The sequence below is a fragment of the Choloepus didactylus genome, chromosome 1 (genome assembly GCF_015220235.1).
Source record: "Choloepus didactylus isolate mChoDid1 chromosome 1, mChoDid1.pri, whole genome shotgun sequence".
Taxonomy (NCBI): domain Eukaryota; kingdom Metazoa; phylum Chordata; class Mammalia; order Pilosa; family Megalonychidae; genus Choloepus; species Choloepus didactylus.
In genome coordinates, this window is record NC_051307.1 from 109,455,552 (window position 1) to 109,478,894 (window position 23,343).

Consider the following 23,343-nt stretch of genomic DNA (forward strand, 5'->3'; position numbering starts at 1 on the left):
TACCATTCTGTTTTGACCACTGTAGCTTTATAGTAGGTTTCAAAGTCTGGAGGTGTAAGTCCTCCCACTTCGTTCTTTTTTAGGATGTTTTTGGCAATTCATGGTCCTTTTCCCTTCCAAATAAATTGGATACCTAACTTTTCCACATCTGCAGACTAGTTTGTTGGAATTTGGATTAGGTTTGCATTGACTCAGTAAATCAGTTTGGGTAGAATTGACATCTTAACAATATTTAGTCTTCCTATCCATGAGCATGGAATATTTTTCCACCTATTTAGGTCCTTTTTTATTTCTTTTAGTAAAATTTTGTAATTTTCTGTGTAGAGGTCTTTTACATCCTTGGTTAAGTTTATTCCTAGGTACTTGATTTTTAGTTGCTATTATGAATGGATTTTTTTTTTTTTTTTTTGATTGCCTCTTCAGTTAGGTCATTACTAGTGTATAGGAACATTACTGGCATATGTTCCTTAATCTTAAATTCCACCACTCTGCTGAATTTGTTTATTAACTTCGGTACTTTGTGATCGAATTCTCAGGATTTTTCAAATATAAGATCACATCATCTGCAAATGGTGACAGTTTTACTTCTTCCTTTCCAATTTGCATACTTTTATATCTTTATCTTGGCAAATTGCTCTGGCTAGAACTTCCAGCATAATGTTGAATAATAGAGGTGACAATGGACATCCTTGTCTCATTCCTGATCATAGGGGGAAGTCTTTCAGTGTTTCACTGTTGAGTAATATGCTAGCTGTGGGTTTATCATATTGAGGAAATTTCCTTCAATTCCTACCTTTTGAAGTGTTTTTATCAAAAAGGGAGGTTGTATTTTGTCGAATGCTTTTTCAGTGTCTATCAAGATGATTGTTTGATTTTTCCCTTTTGATTTTTTAATGTGTTGAATTACATTAATTGATTTTCTTATGTTGAGCCACCTTTGCATGCCAGGAATGAATCCCACTTGGTCATGGTGTATAATTCTTTTAATGTGCCTTTGGATTTGATTTGCAAGTATTTTGTTTAGGATTTTTTGCATCTGTATTCATTAGGGAGATTGGCCTATAGTTTTCCATTTTTGTAGTGTCTTTATCTGGTTTTGGTATCAGAGTGATATTAGCTTCATAAAATGAGTTAGGTAGTGTTCCTTTTTCTCCATTTTTTTGAGAGTCTGATCAGAAATGGCATCAATTCTTTTTGGAAAGTTTGATAAAACTCCCCTGTTAAGGCAGTCACCTGGCCCTGGGCTTTTATTTGTAGGTCGATTTTTGATGACTGATTGGATCTCTTTGCTTGTGATTGGTTTGTTGAGGTCTTCTATTTCTTCTTGATTCAGCCTAGGTTGTTGATATGTTTCCAGGAAATTGTCCATTTCCTGTAAATTGTCTAGCTTATTGGCATATATAGTTGTTCATAGTATCCTCTTAATGATTTTTTTTCTTCAGGATCTGTAGTAATTATCCCCTTCTCATTTCTGATTCTGTTCATTTGGGTTTTCTCTCTTTTTGACTTTGTCAGTCTAGCTAAAGGTTTCTCAATCTTGCTGATTTTCTCAAAGAACCAACTTTTGGTTTTATTTTCTCTCTCTCTCTCTCTCTTTTGTTGTTGTTGTTGTTGTTGTTGTTGTTGTTCTCCAGCTCATTTATTTCTGCTTTAATCTTTGTTATTTCTTTTTGTCTACTGACTTTTGGGTTAGTTTGCTGATCATTCTCTAGTCTCTTCAGTTACTCAGTTAGGTCTTTAGTTTTATCTCTTTCTTGCTTTTTGATATATGCAGTTAGAGCTATAAATTTCCCTCTTGGCACTGCCTTCGCTGCATCCCTTAGGTTTTGATATTTTGTGTTCTCATTTTCATTCATCTCTAGATATTTACCAGTTTTCTTGCAATTTCTTCTTTGACTTACTGGTTGTCTAGGAGTGTTTTGTTTAACCTCCATATATTTGTGAAAGATCTGGTTCTTTGGTGGTTGTTGATTTCTGTTTGCATTCCATTATGGTCAGAGAATGTGCTTTGAATGATTGCAGTCTTTTAAATTTTATTGAGACTTGTTTTGTGCCCCAGCATATGGTCTATCCTGGAGAATGTTCCATGGGCACTAGGGAAGAATGTGTATCCTGGAACTTGGGGATGTAACAATCTATATATGTCTATTAAGTCTAATTCATTTATCATTGTTTAGGTTCTCGATTTCCTTATTGGTCCTTTGTCTAGTTGTTCTATCTATACAAGAGAGTGGTATATTGAGGTCTCCCACTGTTATTGTAGACATGTCTGTTGCTCCTTTCAGTTTAGCCAATGTTTGTTTCATGTATTTTGGGACTCCTTGATTGGGTGCATAAACATTTATAATTGTTATTTCTTCTTGGTAGATTACCTTTTTTTTAAATATATAGTGTCCTTCTTTATCTCTTACGACATCTTTGCATTTAAAGTCTATTTTGTCTGATATTAGTATAGCTACCCCAGGTTTCTTTTGATTGCACTTTGCATGGAGTATTTTTTTCCATCCTTTCACTTTCAGTCTCTTTGTGTCATAGGGTCTAAGTTAGTCTCTTGTAAATGGCATATCACTGGGTCATATTTTTTAATCCATTCTACCAGTCTGTATCTTTTAATTGGAGCGTTTAATCCATTCACATTCAAAGTTATCATTGTGAAGGGAGTTCTTGAACCAGCCATCTTATCCTTTGGTTTTTAGTTGTTAGATCTATTTTTTTTCCCTCTCTCATTTTTTTTTTCCTTTAAGTTACCCTTACTAATAACTCTTTAGTTCTGTGGTCTTCTCCAGACCTCTCTGTTCTTTTATTCGCAGCTGGTAGAGCTTCCTTTAGTATTTCTTGCAGGGCAGGTCTCTTGTTAACAAATTCTTTCAGCATTGGTTTGTCTGTGAAAATTTTAAACTCTACTTCAATTTTGAAGGCGAGCTTTGCTTGATAAAGAATTCTTGGTTGGCAGTTTTTGTCTTTCAGAATATTAAATATGTCATGCCACTGCGTTCTTGCCTCCATGGTGCCTGCTGAGTAGTCAGTACTTAGTCTTACATTGTTTCCCTTTTATGTGGTAAATCGCTTCTCTCTCTGCTTTCAGAAATCTCTCCTTCTCTTCAGCATTTGACAATATAATCAGTGAATGTCTCAGAGTAGGTTTATTTGGATTTATTCTTTTTGGAGTTTGTTAGGCATAACTGTTTCAAGTTGCACATTTTTTTGTAAAAGTTCCCAATAGCTACAACCTCACCCATGACTGTGAAGAGTCTCTTCCCAGAATCCTCACACTGCAGGTTTTGGAATGAGATGGCCCCCCAGCCATTTATGTGCCTTTGGGATTCTTAGTGTAGGTGCAAGAAACATCCACTGAACTCATACAGTTTCAATGTACTGCTTCTAATCTGGTAGCTACTAAGAACTTGTGCTCTCCCATGTTCAGGTGAAGATATTGGCTTCAGAAACTTGTTTCACTGGGATAAGACATCAGGTCTATTGGCTTTAAAGTCCTGTCATAATCCCCCCAAATTACCTTATGGTGATATATACTGTTTCCCATCATACCTGCAAATCTGATTAACTCAACTATTCCTCAAGGTACTTACCTGAAATACTTATGGATATTTATTGTGTCAGAATAAAATACTCTCTCTTTCCTGGAAAAAAAAAAGAGAAAGAGAGGGCAGCACAACAGGATTTGTGGCCTTGGGTGGAGGCATGCAGCCACTGGTGGAGAAACATATACCCCTACTTATCTCTTTCCCTCTTTGATTTCCTGGTGCTGCTTCCTGTTGATGAAAACCAACTAAAAGCCCATGGGCAGATGAACTTGTCTGATGGAGTTCCTAGAGGTCATCTTTTTGGGGCACAGAACAGAGCAGAGAAGATGTAGTAGAGGAGCAAACAGGGAATATCCACCATATATAATCTTTTATAAATAACTTATGGGACACAGTGAAGTCCATCCATGGGCCCAGATAAAAAACATCTCACCTACATTCTAGTTATTATTTTTCAAGTCTGCCTTGCTTATTACACTGGGAGCTCCTTAAGTGCAGTACCTGAGCCTTATCCATCTCTGTCCCTGTGCCTGGTCAGTACCTGCTGTCCAGTCCAAGTTTGTTGAATGAATGGGCAGGCAGGTTGGCAGAATAGGCAGAGGACAGTGGGGGCAGCTCAATGTGGAGTTCAACATTAGTGATGTTCTTTCCCTGACTCCTTCCGGTGAGTTTTGGTCATGAGGTATGATCTTGGGAGGGAATGGGAGGGAATGGGGGTGAGGTGGAGTGGGCAGACAGCCTTCCCCCAGCACAGGAATCCTTCCACTTCCCTGCATAAGGGACAAAGAGAAAGCCCATCTGCTATAGGTATACACTGCTGACACAGTATTGTAGCCCCAGGTCAAATTTCTAAGGTGGAAAGTCCCAACCCAGCTCCAACTTCATTGGTGATCAAATAAGCGTATCAGATCAACCAGGAAGACGTGGCAGAGCCACAGTTCTGGCCAACTTCAGCAAACTCACCCACCACATCACCTGTTTCAACGCAACTCAGCCCCAAGACTAATGAACATGCCAGACACAGAGTTAGACATGAGTTTAATTAGGACTTACGAACAGCAGATGGTTCCACGGTGATGGTCGGCCAGAGAAATTAGAAGTTAGTGCTTTGCAAAGTGGGGAGTGTCAGGAGGTGGTTTATAAGGGTTAGGACAATGACATTCTATGGGGTGTGAAAACAAGAGTTTCGGCAGGGTCTTCTGACATGGGTGGGGAGATTTGTTATCAACAGTGATCAGGGGAGAGGAGTTTTAATGCTTTGCTTATGATACAATTTGTACATTCTTTCCTTCCCTGGGGAGGTCTGATGACCTTTAATGTCTATCCCGGTCTAGTAGGTGGCTACATGCAATAATTTACTCTCACTGTGGGGGTGGTGCGGGCCCTGGGTCCCCACAATCCCCCCCCCCCCCCACAGCAGACTACATTGACCATAGGACAGACATTGTATCCATATTCCACAACAGTATAAGAGACAACAGAACATACAAACCCAACATTGGGTTCAATTGTGGGCATGAGTTACCACTGAAGCCCACTTCAGAAAGGTGTTTGCTAGGGTGCTATGGGTAAAAAGAAAAATGTTTATGGTGAACAATAAAGGGTAATTCCTGCTGATCTAACAATATACACACTAGAGTTCCATGGTTGGTAACAAGGTACCAGGCAGAGGAACATTATGGGGAGGTTTTAAATACCAGATATTCACCCCCTGCAAATCTTGAGGGTTCTCTATCATTACATCAGTTGTTCATCTGGGCAGGAGAAGGGTCCACATAGTCATGCATAGGTCCCTGTGCACATAGGAGGCCCAGGATTGGTGGTAAAGATTTTAACAGGCATTTTCTGAATAAATTGAGGTCTTATTACAATATTTCTGTAACTCCTATTCCCCAGGGACCTAGGATTCCTAACCAACCTGGCTGCTTTGGCCAGCACCAAGGCCAATTGACCTTGTTTTCCCCCATTTTATATGGTCTGAGGTACAGGCAACAGGTTATTATTATTTCCCTGCTTAGGCTGTAAAGTGGCTGGCCCTTTAACTTGGATTCTCAATGCTTACATTGGTCCCACCATTAGCATTTCAACCGGGGCAGGTGCAGCAGCCCACAGCATTGCATTAAAGTGAGTTAAAGCCTGATAGAGCCTTTTAGTCCAATGCTGCAAGGACCTTTTATCATCTTTTAGCTGTTCCTTTAACAAACCATTCATTCTTTCAATAAGACCCACACCTGTGGGATTGTAGGGCAGATGGAACATCCACATGATGTCCTGATCCATGGCCCAGGACTGGGCCATTTGCCCAGTGAAAGGGGCCTCTCGATCACTGTCTTATCTGTGTAGGTAGCCATACAGAGTGCTCATTCTTTCCAAACAGTGTTTGGGGGCCCACAGATTCGCCTTCCGTACTGGGAAAGCTAATAAAAGTCCTGTAGCTGTGTCCATGGCAGTAAAAGCATATGTCACCATCTCCAAACGTGGAAGGGGACCAACTAGTCCACTTGCCACTGAGTCACCGGTATTTGTGACTGGCCAGTGTGTGCCATCTCGTGTAGTAGCCTATGTGACTGGCACAGGGAACATGAAGGGCACTCTTTAGTGATGCCCACTGGCTGTTGGCATGTGGTTGGCAGCTGAAACTGCTGAGCCAGATTCCACAGGGTTTGATACCCTCAGTGACCACTTTTCTGATAAAAACATTACAAAATGATATTGACACAGTTGGCTACTAATTTCTTGTAATAAACCAGTGATGTTCAATCTGCATACAATGTTGGTATTACCTTATTTAACTCCCAATAATCTATTGTCATCAGGCTTTCATACTGGCCATACAGGACTATTGAAAGGGCTATGGGTGGCTATTATTAGCTCCACCTGCTTTGACTCTTTGATAGTGACTGAGATTCCTTGGTGCCCTCCCAGAAGTTCATCTTGTTTTGTAGCCACAAACCTCAAGGTGGGGATACTTTTACAGTGGATCATTTTGCCTGCCCCTTTAAGACCACTTTGATCACTCTACACTGGTGGTGGAATTCCCCTATAGTGGTCTGCAACTTGGCATTCTGTGGAAGAGCAATACCTAAAATGTATTCTGGTATAGGGGAAATATATACCATATACACTTGGGGTAGGGGCAATCTCCCAATATGTAAAGTTAGACTGTGCTGCTTTGCCTGGATCGTTTTCTCCCCATAGCCATCTGTAGCCAGTGCTGGCTACATTCCCAAAGATTGAGGTTCATTTGGCTCCCATATCTACTAGTGCTAACACATGCTGCTGGTTAGTAGGGGACCAGTAAATGGTTAATTCTACATGTGGCCCCTGATCCTGGGAGTCCCCAGCTATTGTACATACCCGAGGATCTTGACCTCCACCGCCCCCCCAAACCTCCCCCCCCCACTCCACCACCACCCCTCCGCAGAAGAGGGTAAGGGGGCTTGCCACAACTCTTCTCGGGGAATGGAGGGCTCCTGGGCTTGGGCTCTGAACGGTGGTTTCTTTCCTGACTTCCTTTCTCCCTCGGAGGCTTGGATTTACTTTAGTAAATCTCTGGCCCTTTGGCAGTTTGCCCCATAGCTTTACTAGGACTGCATTAGGTTGCTTATCTGCAGCTTTTATTTCTGTGCCTGCAGCGATGACGTCTACCCACATATGCCTATGGGATACCCAGTTGGGGCTGTCATGTTCATGGGGAGCCTTTCCCATTGCCCTTCCTCCCATCCCCTTTTTCTGCAGCCTCTCTGACTCTCCAAGGTCGCCTATAACCTGAGTGGCAAGGGAGACGGGCTGTCCTACTAGTGGACTTAGGATAGACATGAGAGGCCCATAGTAATCATTGGGGGCAGGATTCAATACCGTGTCTTTTATTCCTGTGGTAAAAGCTTCAGTGTCAGGACCTATGAAAGTCATGGCATAAATGGCATGCTTCATTACTAGCCCCCTTAAAACATCTTGTATGGTATTTCCCCTTCTCATTAGGCCACGCAGCTTTACACCCATTAACCAGCCATACCAATAAAGAGGTAATTTATGCATTAGCTGAGGTAGCATGCAAGCATTGTAGCAGAGGGTGGGTTGTACTAGATGCCAATTTACTCATGTCCACACCAGATAGCACTACCCGCTGTGCTCCAGTGTCCCATAACTTCAGAATTGGGTAGGCACTCCCTAGTTTTTTGTCTTTACTACTGCCCTGAATTGTCCAATTCAGCAGCAGCATAATCTCTCATAGTAATGTGTAATTTCTTTTCAGGAGTTTGGAATTGCTGAACCACAGGGGGTTGATCTTGTGACACCTCCAATTTCTGTTGTATTATGGGGCATACCTGTTGGAACTCCTTATTCACCTCTACTTCCCATTCTTTCTCCCCTTCCTCTTCCGAGGGGGAGTCTGTGGGGCCCCATGCTTTGGGGTCCCATCACGGGGTAGCTAAAATCTTCGGACTCAAGCCTGAGGCAACTTTTACAGCATTTGACTTGGGCATATCTGCATGCCAGATTCTCTGACTGATCGTCCACTTGGAGCAGGTGATCAGTTAGAAAGTCCTTCATTTCTGCCTGGGCAAGGTGCATATCTCTTTCTAGTTTTACTTTCTCCCCTAAATGGCAAGCAGTAGCTTTCACCACTTGTTCTGCCTTGGTAGCCATCCACAAGGCTCCTAAAGGGGGCCATGCTAGGCTGCCACTATTTCGTGGTTCCTTTTCTTCTAATTAAATTTAGTTGTCCTGCTATTTATTGCAAAACCATGAGCAACCCTGACGGAGTTTGCAGGGCATCCCCATACTCTTTTGGTAGTCCCATTCATCCAGGAGGGTAGCCACTCCTCCCCACATGGACAACACAAGCCAATTTGGGATTTCCCACACACAGATTCTCCCTTTGCAGGATTCATGCCCACTACGGCTGGTGGCTCTTTGGTCTCTTGGCTGGCTCACAAATTGTTCCAACCCAGGTCAACCCCAAGACAGAAGAACACACTAGGCACAGTTAGATGTGAGTTTAATTAGGACTTACAAACAGATGGTTCCATGGCAGTGGCCAGCTGGGGAAAATGGAAGTTATCTCTCTGCAAAGAGCAGGGAATGCCAAGGGGTGGTTTATAAGGATTAGGACAAAGACATTGCACAGGATGTGAGAACAGAGTTTTGGCAGGGTCTCATGACACAGGGGTAGGGAGAGTTGTTATTGTTCTAGTTTGCTAATGCTGCTGGAATGCAAAACACCAGAAATGTATTGGCTTTTATAAAGGGGGTTTATTTGGTTACACAGTTACAGTCTTAAGGCCATAAAGTGTCTAAGGTAACACATCAGCAATCGGGTACCTTCACTGGAGGATGGCCCATGGTGTCCAGAAAACCTCTGTTAACCGCGAAGGCATGTGGCTGGCGTCTGCTCCAAAGTTCTGGTTTCAAAATGGCTTTCTCCCAGGATGTTCCTCTCTAGGCTGCAGTTCCTCAAAAATGTCACTCTTAGTTGCACTTGGGGTATTTGTCCTCTCTTAGCTTCTCCAGAGCAAGAGTCTGCTTTCAACGGCCATCTTCAAACTCTCTCATATGCAGCTCCTGTGCTTTCTTCAAAGTGTCCCTCTTGGCTGCAGCAAGCTCGCTTCTTCTGTCTGATCTTATATAGTGTGCCAGTAATTAAATTCAGACCCACTCAATGAGTGGGCCAACACCTCCATGGAAATTATCCAATCAGAGTCATCACCCACAGTTGGGTGGGGTGCATCTCCATGGAAACACTCAAAGAATTACAATCTAATCAACACTGATAACATCTGCCCACACAAGATTACATCAAAGATAATGGCATTTGAGGGGACGTAATACATTCAAACTGGCACAGTTATCAACAGTGATCAGGGGAGGGGAGTTTTAATGCTGTTTACAATACCATTTGTACATTCTGAAGACCTTTAATGTTTGTCCCAGTCAAGTAGACAGCTACATGCAATAACTTACTGTCACTATGGATGTGGAGTGGGGGAGGCCTGGATTGCCACACTACCCACCAAGAAGTGAATAAAACTTAATAAACTACCCTAGGAAACAGCAGAAACATGGGTAAAGGGGAGGATTAGATGAGAAAATTTTAAAATTCCACAGCCCATCTTTTCTTCTTTTGGTTTGGAATAAAATTCTAGGCTATAAGATTATAGTAGATTGAATTATGTACCCCAATTTTGCCATGTTCTTAATCCCTTCTTATGGGTATGAACCCATTGTAAATAGAACCTCTTGAAGATGTTTTTTAGTTAAGATATGGCCCAACTGAATAAGGGTGGGTCTTAATCTATATTACTGGAGGCCTTGTAAAGAAAATAATTTGGAAGCTAGAAATCAGAGAAAGCCACAGGGATGAGCCAGAAGTCAGTGGAAACAGAATAGCAGGCACAGGGAGAGAGATATCACCACGTGACCAGAGGCAGAGATGCAAGCCAAGGAACCTAAAGGATTGTGGCAAGCCAGTGTCAAACACTATAGACTGCAGAGAGAAAGCATGGCCTTGCCAGTGCCTTGATTCTGTACTTCCAGCCTCAGAAACCGTGAGCTCATAAATACTTGCTGTTTAAGCCAACACACTGTATGGCCACTGCCATGGAACCATCTGTTTGTAAGTCCTAATTAAACTCACGTCTAACTCTGTGCCTGGTGTGTTCTTCTGTCTTGGAGTTGACCTGGTTTGGAACAATTGGTGAGCCAGCCAGGAGACCAAAGAGCCACCAGCCATAGTGGCCATAAATCCTGCAAAGGGAGAATCTGTGTGTGGGAAATCCCAAATTGGCTTGTGTTGTCCATGTGGGGAGGAGTGGCTACCCTCCTGGATGAATGGGACTACAAAAAGAGTATGGGGATGCCCTGCAAACTCTGTCAGGGTTGCTCACAGGTTTACAATAAATAGCAAAACAACTAAATTTAAGTTAGAAGAAAAGGAACCACCAAATAGTGGTTGTAGCAGTCTGGCAACGTAAAAAAATTTAAATATCTTGTTGTGTGAGTGAGTGAGTTTTGCCCATTGGGGAATAATGATTTTTTTTTTTTTTTGCCAAATATAAGAAATATTTAGAGATGCATGTATGTTCGCAGATTAATATGCACACATACATTTCCTTGCTCTGTCAGCTGAGAGGGCCTAGAAGCAACAACACTCCTTGTGGTAATTTGAAGCTGTTATGTACCCCAGAAAAGGCCATGTTCTTTTAATCCATTCCTGTGGGTGTAGAGCTATTGTGGGTGAGACCTTTTGATTAGGCTATTTCAATTGAGATGTGAACCTACCTCATTCACGGTGGGTCTTGATCCTCTTGCTGGAGTCCTTTATAAGAGGGAAAAAGCCACAGAGAAGCTAAGAGATAAAATTAAAAGAAGCTCATAGAGAAAAACCCTGCAGAAGCTAAGAGAAGACCCACAGAAAACAGGGAGGAAGCCACTGAAGCCAGAAGCTGAAAGCAACAAAACCCAGGAGAGAAGGACCAGCAGATGCCAACCATGTGCCTTCCCATGTGACACAGGTGTCCCAGATACTGGCAACCTGTCTTCAGAGTCCAGGTATCATCCTGTTGATCCCTTGAGTTGGACATTTTCATGGCCCAAGAACTGTAAATTGTAAGTGAATAAATCCCCATTATAAAAGCCAACCCATTTCTGGTATATTTTATTTCGTCAGCTTTACCAACCGAAACACCCCAGTAGTGAATTGCACACCTAAAAACCAGATCTTGGTTCTAATACCATTCTCCAGTAAAAGAAGCAGAGCTACTTGGAGAAGTGGCTGAAAATGTACAAGATGAGCCTGGAACATCTTGTAGTGCCAGAAAGTATGGAAGTGCTAACAAACCAAAACACCCACAGTGATGGGACACAGAAGCCAACTGAAAGAGCTCCCAGTGGCCAAAACTGGAACAATGTGAGCAACAAAATTAATAAAGTACTACTGAATTACAACCCAAAGAATAAAATAGATATCCATGAATCCATATTGATATAAATAAAGATTGAATAAATAAATTAATGGGGGAGAGGAAACTAATCTCCCATGCATTAGAACTCTAAATTATTTATGTAGCTACTCCTCCTTCAAGAAGGGGGAGCATAACCTTTCATTTAGTGTGGGCTGCACATAATGTCTTCTTTCCAAAGAGTACAGTATGGAAAGGGGGAAATAAAAGAGTAGTTTTGCAGTGGAGAAACCTGACAAACACTACCACAGCCAGGTGATCAAGGTCAACATCAGCAGTGATCAGCCATGTTGATAGATGTACTCTTTTTTTTTTTTTTGAGGGGTGACACAGAGTTTATTGAATTAGCATTTTCTGTTTACAACTGAGATACCACAGCTACATACTATTTTGCTAGTCTACATCGGTACATTATTTTCAAACCAATGTAAGACTTATGGTGAACAGGGCTCAATCATACAAAAACACATGTGCTCACTCTAATTGTTTTAAAACAGTAGTGCACACATTTTATTCCTCCTATAAAACCAGCTTTGTTTAAAAACCATTAGTTTCAAAGATCAGGCTCTGATTTTGAAGATGAACCAAGATATACACCAAATGATGCAAAGTCTATGTTAGCCATTTTGTACAATTACTATCTTATTGGACTATGGTATATATATATATATGTTTTAAAGGACACTGATGAGGGGGGCACCATCTGGTATTAAATTCAACCAAAGAGCTGCCTTCCTCCTTGTGCCAGTTTGGATATATTATGTCCCCCATAAAAGCCATGTTCCCTAATGTAGTCCTGTAGGGGCTGACTTATTAGCCTTTTGATTAGGGTGGAAATTTTGATTGTCTCCATGGAGGCTCTAGTTGTAAAGAAACTGCAACTGCGGGTGAAACCATTAATTAAATTATTTCCATGGAGATGTGACCCTGCCCATTCTGGGTGGGTCTTAATTAGGTCACTGGAGTCCTTTAAGGAGAGCTCACGCAGAGAGCAGAGAAGACAAAACACCCCAGGATATGCTAAGCCAGGACCCACAGAAACTGAAGGAGCCGACACAGCCCCAGATGTTTGGAGATGCTGGGAAATGCAGACAGGAGGATGTTTGGAGATGCTAAGCTAAGAGATGAAGCCCAGAGTTTGCCCCAGAGAAGCTAAGAGAGGACCCCCCAGATACTTAGGGAGAAACACCCCAGGAGAACCAAGCAGAGAGCTGAGAGAAGCTAAGAGAGACAGAAGCCCAAAGACATTTTTGGAGAATGCCATTTTGAAACAACCCGGGAGTAAAGGACCAGCAGACACCAGCCACATGCCTTCCCAGCTGATGAAGGTGTTCCGAATACCAGCAGCCTTTCTTCAGTGAAGGTATCCTCTTGTTGATGTCTTACTTTGGACACGTTTATGGCCTTAGAACTTTAAATTTGTAACCAAGTAAATCCCCTTTAAATAAGCCAGTCCCTTTCTGGTATTTTGCATAAGGGCAGCTCTAGCAAACCAGACCACTCACCCTTCCCCCAAAACCTTTGGTGAAGATTTCTGTTGTAAAGACTGAAAGGATCTGGGGATACTTCAGAATCAATCCTGTTAATTGGAGGTAACAATTAACCTACATCCTCCTTCACTTCTACCATACTATACAACTTGCAAATGGTTCTGAAATTAGGGCATTTAGCGCCATACTTCAAAGACTTAGGGACAAGGAGAGTCAGCTAGAACAAGGGAAAAGAAAGTTGTGGGTAAGTAGGTAAGAAAGTAGGTACATGAAGAGAAACTGCTTTGCCCAACACCAGTGTACATGTACTTTAACTAAAAGAATTCAGGATGCCAGCAGCAGCAGACCTGCTTAATTCACCTTCCAAATCAGAAAAACAAAACTAAAAACCTCAGGTGTGTGTTTTCTACTATGCATAGGTTCCATCAGTGATGAGGAGCTCATAGCAGGATCTCTACTCCTGCACAACATGATGCATGCACACAGCATACCCTGCAGCTGAATAGCTAGCTGCAAATGGCAGTGCTGCCCAGATAACATGCATTATGATTTCTTGTAGCTTCTTCACAACTAGAGCCTCACACCCCTTGGTATAGAGGTACAGCTGCTGGCAATCTCTCTTAAACAGCTAAGAGGGACACTCTGGTTTTTGGTTTCTTCGAACCAGTCTGTGTTTTCCCAGTCTGAGTAGCTGTGAATTCTACTACAGGACAGCTGTCTCTGTACATAATCAATAGCTCAACTGGCAGCCTCAGAGCTGGTACCATTGTAGATCTTACATACTTTCTAAATGCTGTGATCAACCCCATTTGCCACCTTTGCTCTGTAAATGTATCCCCAAATCACTACAACTTCTATGACAAAAACCAAGTTGAGGAGGATGAAAAATGTGGCAAGTCCGCAGTGGTATTCCCGGATTGTGACTCAGCAGCCAATTAGCCCAATCATGAAAAGCTGGGCTCCTACAGCTATGATCACTACAGCAGGGATGAGAGTGTACACATCTTCAAAGAAGTGGTCACAGTCATCATAAGTGATGAAGACAGGCTCCCACATTGCATAAAATTCCAGCAGTCCCCCTCACCCCCCTGAAGATGAGGTTGAGGAAGACCAGCAGGGTCTTAGAATAGGGGATGCCGCACCAGTCCTTGGTGCCCGCGGCCCGGGGAGTTGCACTCACACTCACCCAGCTAGGCGGTAATGGGGCCATGGCGGCGGCACCTCCCCCCTGGGAACTTCGCGGCCCGGCCCGTTGAGCTTCCCGCAGCCCCAGCTCAGTCGTGCAGCACCGGCCCCAGCAGGTGCCTATTTCCTCCGTGCAGCCGTCACCAATAGATGTGCTCTTGATACAATGTTATGAAAATGGCATTTTAACTCTGTGGTCTTCCTCCCCAAAACCCATAACCCCAGTCTGATCATGAGAAAAACATCAGACAAATTCCATTTGAGGGACATTCGAAAAAACTCCTGATCAGTACTTAAAACAGTCAAGGTCATCAAAAACAAGGAAGATCAGAAACTGTCACAGCCAACAGGAGACTAAGAAGACATGACGGATAAATGTGATGTGGGATCCGGGATAGGATCCTGGAACAGAAACATGACATTACATAAAAACCAAGGAAACCTAAAAATGCATGGACCTTATTTAATAATAATATACTGGTTCATTAACTGTAACAAATTAGTGATACTAATATTAGGTGTTAATAACAGGGGAAGCTGGGTATGTGGTGTGTAGGAACTTCCTGTCTTATCTTTGCAATTATGTACATACAAAACTAATTTAAAAGTTAAAATTTATTTTTCGGAGCTTGTGCTCTATGTCTAAAAGATTGATCGATTGCATTTAAGATGAAGTAATTATCAAAACTGGCTCAGAAATTAGACTGTTGTTCTTGTAGCAGCCCCCCTGTTCTGAGCTTACTAATATGCTACCCTGTATGCTATTTTGATTTTTCTCCCTCATTCAGTTTCACCACCTGGCCCAGGGAATGAAACACAGTAGCAAACAGCAAAATTTAATTCTTCAAATATTCATTGAATACCCAGTTTGTGCCAGGTATTCTGTACTCTATTCTGGGAATACAGTAATAAATGTCACGGTCCCTGTAATCTGAGTGCTCGCAGTTCATAGAAGGAAGACAGACATGTCCCCAGTCAATGCTCTTTGGTTTGAGAAGTTACCATAAGAGCCATAGAATGGGAGGATAGTGGGACATATAGGGGAGGCCGGGTGTTCCAGATAGGAGATGCCTAAATTTATTCTGGAAGATAGGGTAGGATTTTTCCAGGGAAACAAAGTGGATGGAGTGAACCTCAACAGAAGGAACAGAAGGTGCAAAGGCAGAGAGGCTGGAAACAGAAGGGCGTTTAGGAGAACCGCTGCAGCTGCATGAAGGGGTGTGAGGGGCTGGATACTGGTGGGAGGTGAGACTGCAGGGAAAGCAGGGTCAGTTAGGGAAGAGTCTAGGGTCCAGGACAAGGAGTATGGACTTTATCCTGATGTACCGGGGAGCCCTCGAAAGGTTTTAAACAGGGGAGTTATATGATCTGATTATTTTAGAAAGATAATTCTCATGGTGGTATGGAGAATGGATTAGCAAGTAATAAGGAAGAAGAGGGGGAAATGCAATTGATAATCTTGCTTAAACTTCTTCATGTGAGTTGAAGAATTTATGGTTTCTTCTGACTGCCTCACCACTGCCAGAGTTCACCCTGGGATTTTGAGGGAGAGATGCTAGAGGGCGAAGGCAATCCAAGTCCAGCCCAGTCTTGAGTGGTGAGCCACTGGGCTCTGGCATGTTGCATTGACTTCATGCAAGGGCGTCCACATTGCATCAGCAGTTTGACAGTCATTCAGGCAGTCAGATTTCTTGATTTCAGGCAGCAGTGAAAACCTGTGACTCAGTTTCCTCAGCCATCAGCTCTGCCCAGAAGGGTAGACTGGTAGTTCCCAGTCACCAAGTCTTATCACCACCTTCCCCCACCAAGAATACAAACTGACATTGACTTCATGCTGACATAAGAGAATTTGGTTTCTTTTGGGACTTGGACTCATAGCTTGTTGGAACCTCTAGTTCACCACATAACCGAGCTTCCTGAAACCAGAGGGTACCTTCTCTGAAGGGACCGTTTACACACAGACCCTGAACTCAGTCTAGACTTGGGGTCAGCAAACCTCAGCCCATGGCCAAATCTGCTTGCCATTTGTTTTTTTTTTTTTTTTTTTTTTTTTTTTTAATCATCATTTTATTGATATATATTCACATACCACGCAGTCATACAAAACAAATTGTACTTTCGATTGTTTACAGTACCATTACATAGTTGTACATTCATCACCTAAATCAATCCCTGACACCTTCATTAGCACACACACAAAAATAACAAGAATAATAATTAGAGTGAAAAAGAGCAATTGAAGTAAAAAAGAACACTGGGTACCTTTGTCTGTTTGTTTCCTTCCCCTACTTTTCTACACATCCATCCATAAACTAGACAAAGTGGTGTTTGGTCCTTATGGCTTTCCCAATCCCATTGTCACCCCTCATAAGCTACATTTTTATACAACTGTCTTCGAGATTCATGGGTTCTGGGTTGTAGTTTGATAGTTTCAGGTATCCACCACCAGCTACCCCAATTCTTTAGAACCTAAAAAGGGTTGTCTAAAGTGTGCATAAGAGTGCCCACCAGAGTGACCTCTTGGCTCCTTTTGGAATCTCTCTGCCACTGAAGCTTATTTCATTTCCTTTCACATCCCCCTTTTGGTCAAGAAGATGTTCTCCGTCCCACGGTGCCAGGTCTACATTCCTCCCTGGGAGTCATATTCCACGTTGCCAGGGAGATTCACTTCCCTGGGTGTCTGATCCCACGTAGGGGGGAGGGCAGTGATTTCACCTTTCAAGTTGGCTTAGCCAGAGAGAGAGGGCCACATCTGAGCAACAAAGAGGCATTCAGGAGGAGATTCTTAGGCACAAATACAGGGAGGCCTAGCCTCTCCTTTGCAGCAACCGTCTTCCCAAGGGTAAAACTTATGGTAGAGGGCTCAATCCATCAAACCACCAGTCCCCTATGTCTGTGGTCATGTTAGCAACCATGGAGGTGGGGTAGGCGAATACCCCTGCATTCTCCACAGGCTCCTCAAGGGGGCACTACATCTTTTTTTTTTTTTTTTTTTTTTTCCCTTGTTTGTCTTTTTTCTTTTTTTTTTTTTTTTTAACTTTCCCTTCTTTTTTCAAATCACCTGTATGAAAAAAAAGTTAAAAAGAAAACAAACATACAATAAAAGAGCATTTCAAAGAGACCATAGCAAGGGAGTAAGAAAAAGACAACTAACCTAAGATAACTGCTTAACTTCCAACATGTTCCTACTTTACCCCAAGAAAGTTACATAATATAGCAACATTTCAGTGAACTTGTTCCTACTACAACCATCAGAAATTAACAGACCATAGTCATTTCTGGGCATCCCCAGAACGTTAAATAGCTTATCTGTTCTTCCTGGATTATTGTTCCCCCTTCCTTAATTGCTCTCTACTGCTAGTTCCCCTACATTCTACATTATAAACCATTTGTTTTACATTTTTCAAAGTTCACATTAGTGGTAGCATATAATATTTCTCTTTTTGTGCCTGGCTTATTTCGCTCAGCATTATGTCTTCAAGGTTCATCCATGTTGTCATATGTTTCACCAGATCGTTCCTTCTTACTGCCGCGTAGTATTCCATCGTGTGTATATACCACATTTTATTTATCCACTCATCTGTTGAAGGACATTTGGGTTGTTTCCATCTCTTTTGCCATTTGTTTTGTTTTCAGTAAAGTTTCATTGGGACACAGTTCCATGCATTCATTTACATATTGTCTATGGCTACCTTCATGCTGCAACAGAGTTCAGTAATTGTGACAGAGATCATATGGCCAACAAAGCCTAAAATGTTTACTATTTGGCCCTTTACAGAAAATGTTTGGCCTGCTCTAGACTGGCAATGTCCAGCAGAAATATAATGCAAGCCACATACGTGATTTAAGATTTTTGAATAGCCACATTAAGAAAGTAAAAACAAAACAACTCAGGTGAAATCAATTTTAATAATGTCCTATTTAACTTGTGTCCAAAGTATTATTTCAACATGTAATCAACATAAAACATTATTAATGAGATATTTTGCATTCTTTTCTTACTCTCTTTGTAATCCAGTGTATTTTGTACTTTTAGTACATCTTAATTCCGATTTGCCACATGTGGCTAGTCGGTACTGTGTTGGACAGTGCAGGTCTAGGCTCTAAAACCCTCCAAAGAGTGAGACCAATCCCAGATCGTGGTCCAGGGGTCAGCATTGAAAGGGCCCTCAGGCTGTAAGGGAATGTTGTTTCTCAGCTGACACACCAGTGTTGTGGGAGCCTAGTTGCTACAAGTCCTTTCTCAGGGCCCTTTGTTCCTTACCTCAGAAAATGGCCCAGCCTGAAAAAGACAAAATGTCAAAATTTCCCGGGGTGTGTGCCAAGTCTGCACTTTTGAAATTGGGAATCCTCAGAGCACCCTGCGTGGCCTGTCAGTTCAGCTATTTGTTTTCTGCCTCCCCTGGGTGGTTAAAATCATCCAGGAAATGTATGTCAGAGTTGTTATGACATAGAAAAGCCTACCCACTTCCTCCGATCTGCCAGAGCTAGGGCGGTACACTGAAAGCAAGGCTGGAAGAAATGTATTCTACTGAACTCGGGTCTTGGTATAACTCAGAGAATTTCAGGGCTTGTTTCTTTCTTGTTTTCCTTGAGGCTCTGTCATAGAACATATAATCAATTAAGGGAAAGTGTCATCTTTCCCCTGGCATTTCTTCAGTTTCCTATTTATATAGAAAGGGTCAAGCAGATTAAAATTTAAATATATATATCTTTTTTATTACAGATGCTTTGTGGTTCACTTGATCCTGCATCAGAGTTTAGCCATTTCTTTCCCCCAGAACACATAAGCTCTTTTCTCCAGCAAGGCTTTTATTCAGGGTACCTTTCTTGGTTTCACCACCTGTTTTGTACATTGGCCTAATACCCTTCATCAGAGGCCTGTTGGCATCCTTTTCTACCATTAGTGGCCATGGTTTAGTGATCATTTATCCACTCAACATTTATTTACCGGGTGGTACTCTGTGCCAGGCAGTGCTCAGGCATTAGAGATGCAGTAGTAAAAAGGATACGGCCTTTGCCCTCAAGGGCTAGTGATGTGGGGAGCAGACTCTTAAAAGCACTATTCTGGAGCAAGGCAACAGACACAGTGGTTTGCATATGGATACCGAGAGGAGGGTGTTCCGGTTTCCTAATGCCACTGTTATGCAAAATACCATAAATGGACTGACTTTTATAAAAGGAATATATTTGGTTACAGATTTACCGTTCTAAGGCCATAAAAGTGTCCAAACTAAGGCATCAACACAAGGACACCTTCACTGAAGAAAGGCCAGTAGTGTCCACAACACCTCTATTAGCTGGGAAGGCACACAGCTGGCGTCTGCTGGTCCTTTGCTCCCAGGTTGTGTTTCAAATTGGCTTTCTCCAAAATGTCTCTGAGCTTCTGTTTCTCTTAGCTTCACTCAGCTCTCTGCTTGGTTTTCCTGGGGCATTTCTCTCTAAGCATTTGGGGGTCCTCTCTTAGCTTCTCTGGGGCAAACTCTGGGCTTCATCTCTTAGCTTAGCATCTCCAAACATCCTTTTGTCCATATCTCCAAGCATCTCTAAGCATAAATGCTCCGGCTCTGGAGCTCTCTTAAGTAGTCCAGTGAACTAATCAAGACCCACCCTGAATGGGCAGGGTCCACACCTCCATGGAAATAATTTAATCAGAGGTTCCACCCTAATCAACAGACTAATCAGTCTGCCCCCTCAAGACTGCATTAAAGGATATGTCTTTTCCGGGGGACATAATATATCCAAACCTGCACAGAGTGTTACCTAAGGGAGGTAGGGGTAAGGGAGGGTGGGGAGACTGGGGAAGGATGGGAGAAAGGGAAAGCTTCATGTCCTCAGGCTGAGTGGAGAGAGGCCTATTCATGATTTTCATGATTTTCTTGTTCCTACAGGCCATTGCCCAGAAAGTCCTGCAGAGGCTGGACGATGTGCAGAAAATATTTGACAAGAGGCAAGTGAGTCTGAAGAAACTGGCAGCCAAACAGACTCGCCCAGTGCAACCAGTGGCTCCCCATCCTGAGTCTTCCCCAAAATGGGTGTCACCAAAAACCAGCCAGCCTTCTGCCTTAGGTAGGTTGTTTGGGGAAGAAAGCTATATGACTTGCATATTTTATTAGCACTCATGAGGGCTGAGATGGTAGTTGTTGAAGATGCATAATGGTCATTGTTAAGTCATTATTTAAAACAACTACAGTTGTGGCAAAGTGCAAGCACTGAAAACGTAAAATTAGGTAAAACTGAGTGTCTAGACTCAAGGAGAAGTTCACAGTTTAGTAGAGGAATAATAAAAATGCACAAATAACAGCAGCATAAAATAGACTCCATTAAAGGACTTTAAAAGGCACACAAGATTCTGTTAGCAATGTAGAGGTGAAATTGGTTCTTTGAAAAGATAAAAGAATTGAAAAGTCCAGACACTTATGCCACATGGTCTTGATTACTATACCTTATTAGTAGGTCTTAAGATCAGATAGTGTAAATGTTCCAGCTGTGTTCATTTTCAAGACTCTTTTGGCTATTTCAGGCCCTTCACATTTCCATATAGGTTTTAGAATCATTTTGTCAATTTCTTTTGGGATTAGGATAGGATTGCACTGAATAAAAAGCTCAATTTGGGGAAAACTGATAACAATATTGTATCTTCCAACTCATGAACATGTTATAACTCTCTTTTTATTTAGGTGTTTTTAATTTCTCTTGGCAGTGTAGTAGTTTTGAGTGTAAAGAAAAGTCTTGGGCATTTTTTTAAACCCATATAAAGTATAATTTACCATAAGTATATAATTAACAATAGGAATATATTTATGGATGGGAATACAATCATATCATCTGGAAATACTTTTTCAATCTTTATTTTATTTCCTTGCCTTATTATAATGGCTGGGATCTCTAGTACAATACTGAATAGCAGTAGTGAGAGTATATCATCTTGTCTTTTCCCAATCCTAGGGAGAAAACATTTATGTTTCATCTTTAAGTATGATGTTAGCTGAAAAATTTTCACAGATGTCTTTTATCAGATTGAGGAAGTGCCCTTCTATTCTAAGTTATTGGGAGTTTTTATCATGAATGATTGTTGAATTTTTTCAGATGCTTCTTTCTCTTGGTGTATGAATTAAGGTTATCAGAGAGTTTTTCTCCTTTATTTGTTTATATGGTGGATTACAATCAGTGATTTTCAAATGTTAAAACAACCTTGTATTCCTGGGATAAACCACTCTTGCACATGATGCATATGTCATTTGTTGCCTCATGTGTATTGAAGCTCTGTTATTGGGCACATAATTTTTAACTCTTCTGGATATGTTAGCCCTTGTATAATTATTAAATGTTCCTCCTTCCCTCCTTGTCTCTTTTCCTTGTCTTGAACTCTCTTTTGTCTGATGTTAATGTAGCCACTTCAGCTTTCTTGTGCTTACAGTTTGCCTGATATATATATATATATATATATGTACATATATATATATATATATATATATGTACATATATATATAATTTCCATTCTTTTATGTCTGTCCTTACATTTTTAAGTGCATTTCTTGTAGACATCATATTGTTGGGTCTTGCCTTTTTAATACATTCTGTTAATCTCTACCTTTTAATTGAAGTGTTTAGTTCCTTTGCATATCATATAATTATTGAAATAATTGGACTTAGATCTACTATTTTTTATTGTCTATTTGTCTCATATGGTTTTTATTCTTTCTTTTATTTTCCTGCCTTCTCTGGGGTTAGCAAATATTTCTTAGTATTTCATTTTAATTTTCCTTATTGGTTTCTTAGCATTCCTTTTTGCATTACTTTTCTCCCAGAGATTTCTCTAGGATTTATCATTTGCATCTTTAATTTATCATCTTCTACTTTGAGTTAATATTGTACCATTGTGATGGTTAGGTTCATGTGTCAGCTTGGCCAGGGGATGGTGTCCAGGTGTCTGGTCAAGCAAGCACTGGCCTAAATGTTACTGCAAGGACAATTGTGGCTGGTTAATGAACCAAAAGGCTGGTTTATTAAATCATCAGTCAGTTGGCTGCAGCTGTGACTGATTACATCAGCGAAGGCTGTGTCTTCTGCAATGAGAATTCAATCAGCTGGATTTAATCCAATCAGTTGAAGACCTTTTTTTTTTTTTTTTTTTAACATTTCAATGAAAATATTTTATTGGCCTTTTGGATAGAAACGGGAATTTATTTGCCAGGAAGGATGATGCCATCATACTTCTGCTGGAACCAGCGCATGGCCTCCTCTTTGCTGATTCTGTGTTTGGCCCCAATGCAGCCTGTCCTGCGCTTCTTGTCTGCGATGCTGAAACCTGGCCTACCCAGCACCACATAGAAGTCCAGGCCGTAGATACCAATGCTTGGGTCATATTTGATCCCCAGATCGATGTGTTCCTGGATCCCAAAACCAAAGTTTCCAGTATCTGAGAAGTTATTTTTTCTTAACTCGTACTCCCGCACCTTTAGACCTTTCTCCAAGATTTCCTCTGCCTTGGCCCCACGGACTGTGCAGTGGACGGCAATCTTTTCATTTCTCCTGATGCCAAAGGATCTGACAGTGTATCTAGCTTCGGAGAACACAGGGGTCTGGCCCGTGAGCTGCTCCAACACCTTGGCTGCCCAGGTCAGTCTGTCTCCACTCTCCCCCACGCAGATGTTGAGGCAGAGCTTGCGGATGCGAAGTTCCTGCATGGGGTTCTCCTTTTCACCCTGATCCTGCGCCATTATGGAGAACAGGAAGAGAGCAGTTGAAGACTTTTAAGTGTGACATATAGAGGACTTTCACTTCTTCGGCTGACCAGCAAAGCGTTTCCTGAGGAGTTCATCGAACACCTTCGTCAGAGTTGCCAGTTTGCTGCCTGCCCTATGGAATTTGGACTTGTACATACCCACAGTTGCATGAGACATTTTATAAAGTCTTAGATTTATAGATATCTCTTGTTGATTCTTTTTCCCTAGAGAACCCTAACTCATACAACCACTTTATATAAAATATAATAATTTTACAACAGCATAGTTCCATATACCCTTTCCCATTCTCTGTGCTGTTCTTATCATAAATTTTAAATCTATGTATGCTAAACCCCCAATATTGTTATAATTTTTGCATTGAATAATCATAGGTCTTTTAAAGAAATTTAAAAAAAGAAACAAATATATGTAGTCT

At 41.6% G+C, this 23,343-nt stretch overlaps 2 protein-coding genes and 1 pseudogene across 6 annotated transcripts in view; 1 reads left to right on the forward strand and 2 right to left on the reverse strand.

Moving 5' to 3' along the window:
• Positions 1 to 23,343, forward strand: part of MCF2L2 (MCF.2 cell line derived transforming sequence-like 2) — a 337,731-nt gene that overhangs the window by 176,707 nt on the left and 137,681 nt on the right. For all 5 annotated transcript variants that reach the window (XM_037839691.1, XM_037839680.1, XM_037839694.1 and 2 more), the window contains one exon: positions 20,070 to 20,247. In XM_037839691.1, coding sequence (XP_037695619.1) covers positions 20,070 to 20,247 — 178 coding nt within the window. The remainder of the gene's footprint in view (positions 1 to 20,069; positions 20,248 to 23,343) is intronic.
• Positions 13,403 to 14,203, reverse strand: LOC119509888 (annotated as a pseudogene).
• On the reverse strand, positions 22,317 to 22,924 carry LOC119537201 (60S ribosomal protein L11-like). The gene has a single exon (XM_037839757.1). It carries the CDS (start codon positions 22,899 to 22,901, stop codon positions 22,365 to 22,367), a length of 537 nt encoding a protein of 178 aa, XP_037695685.1. The 5' UTR covers positions 22,902 to 22,924; the 3' UTR covers positions 22,317 to 22,364.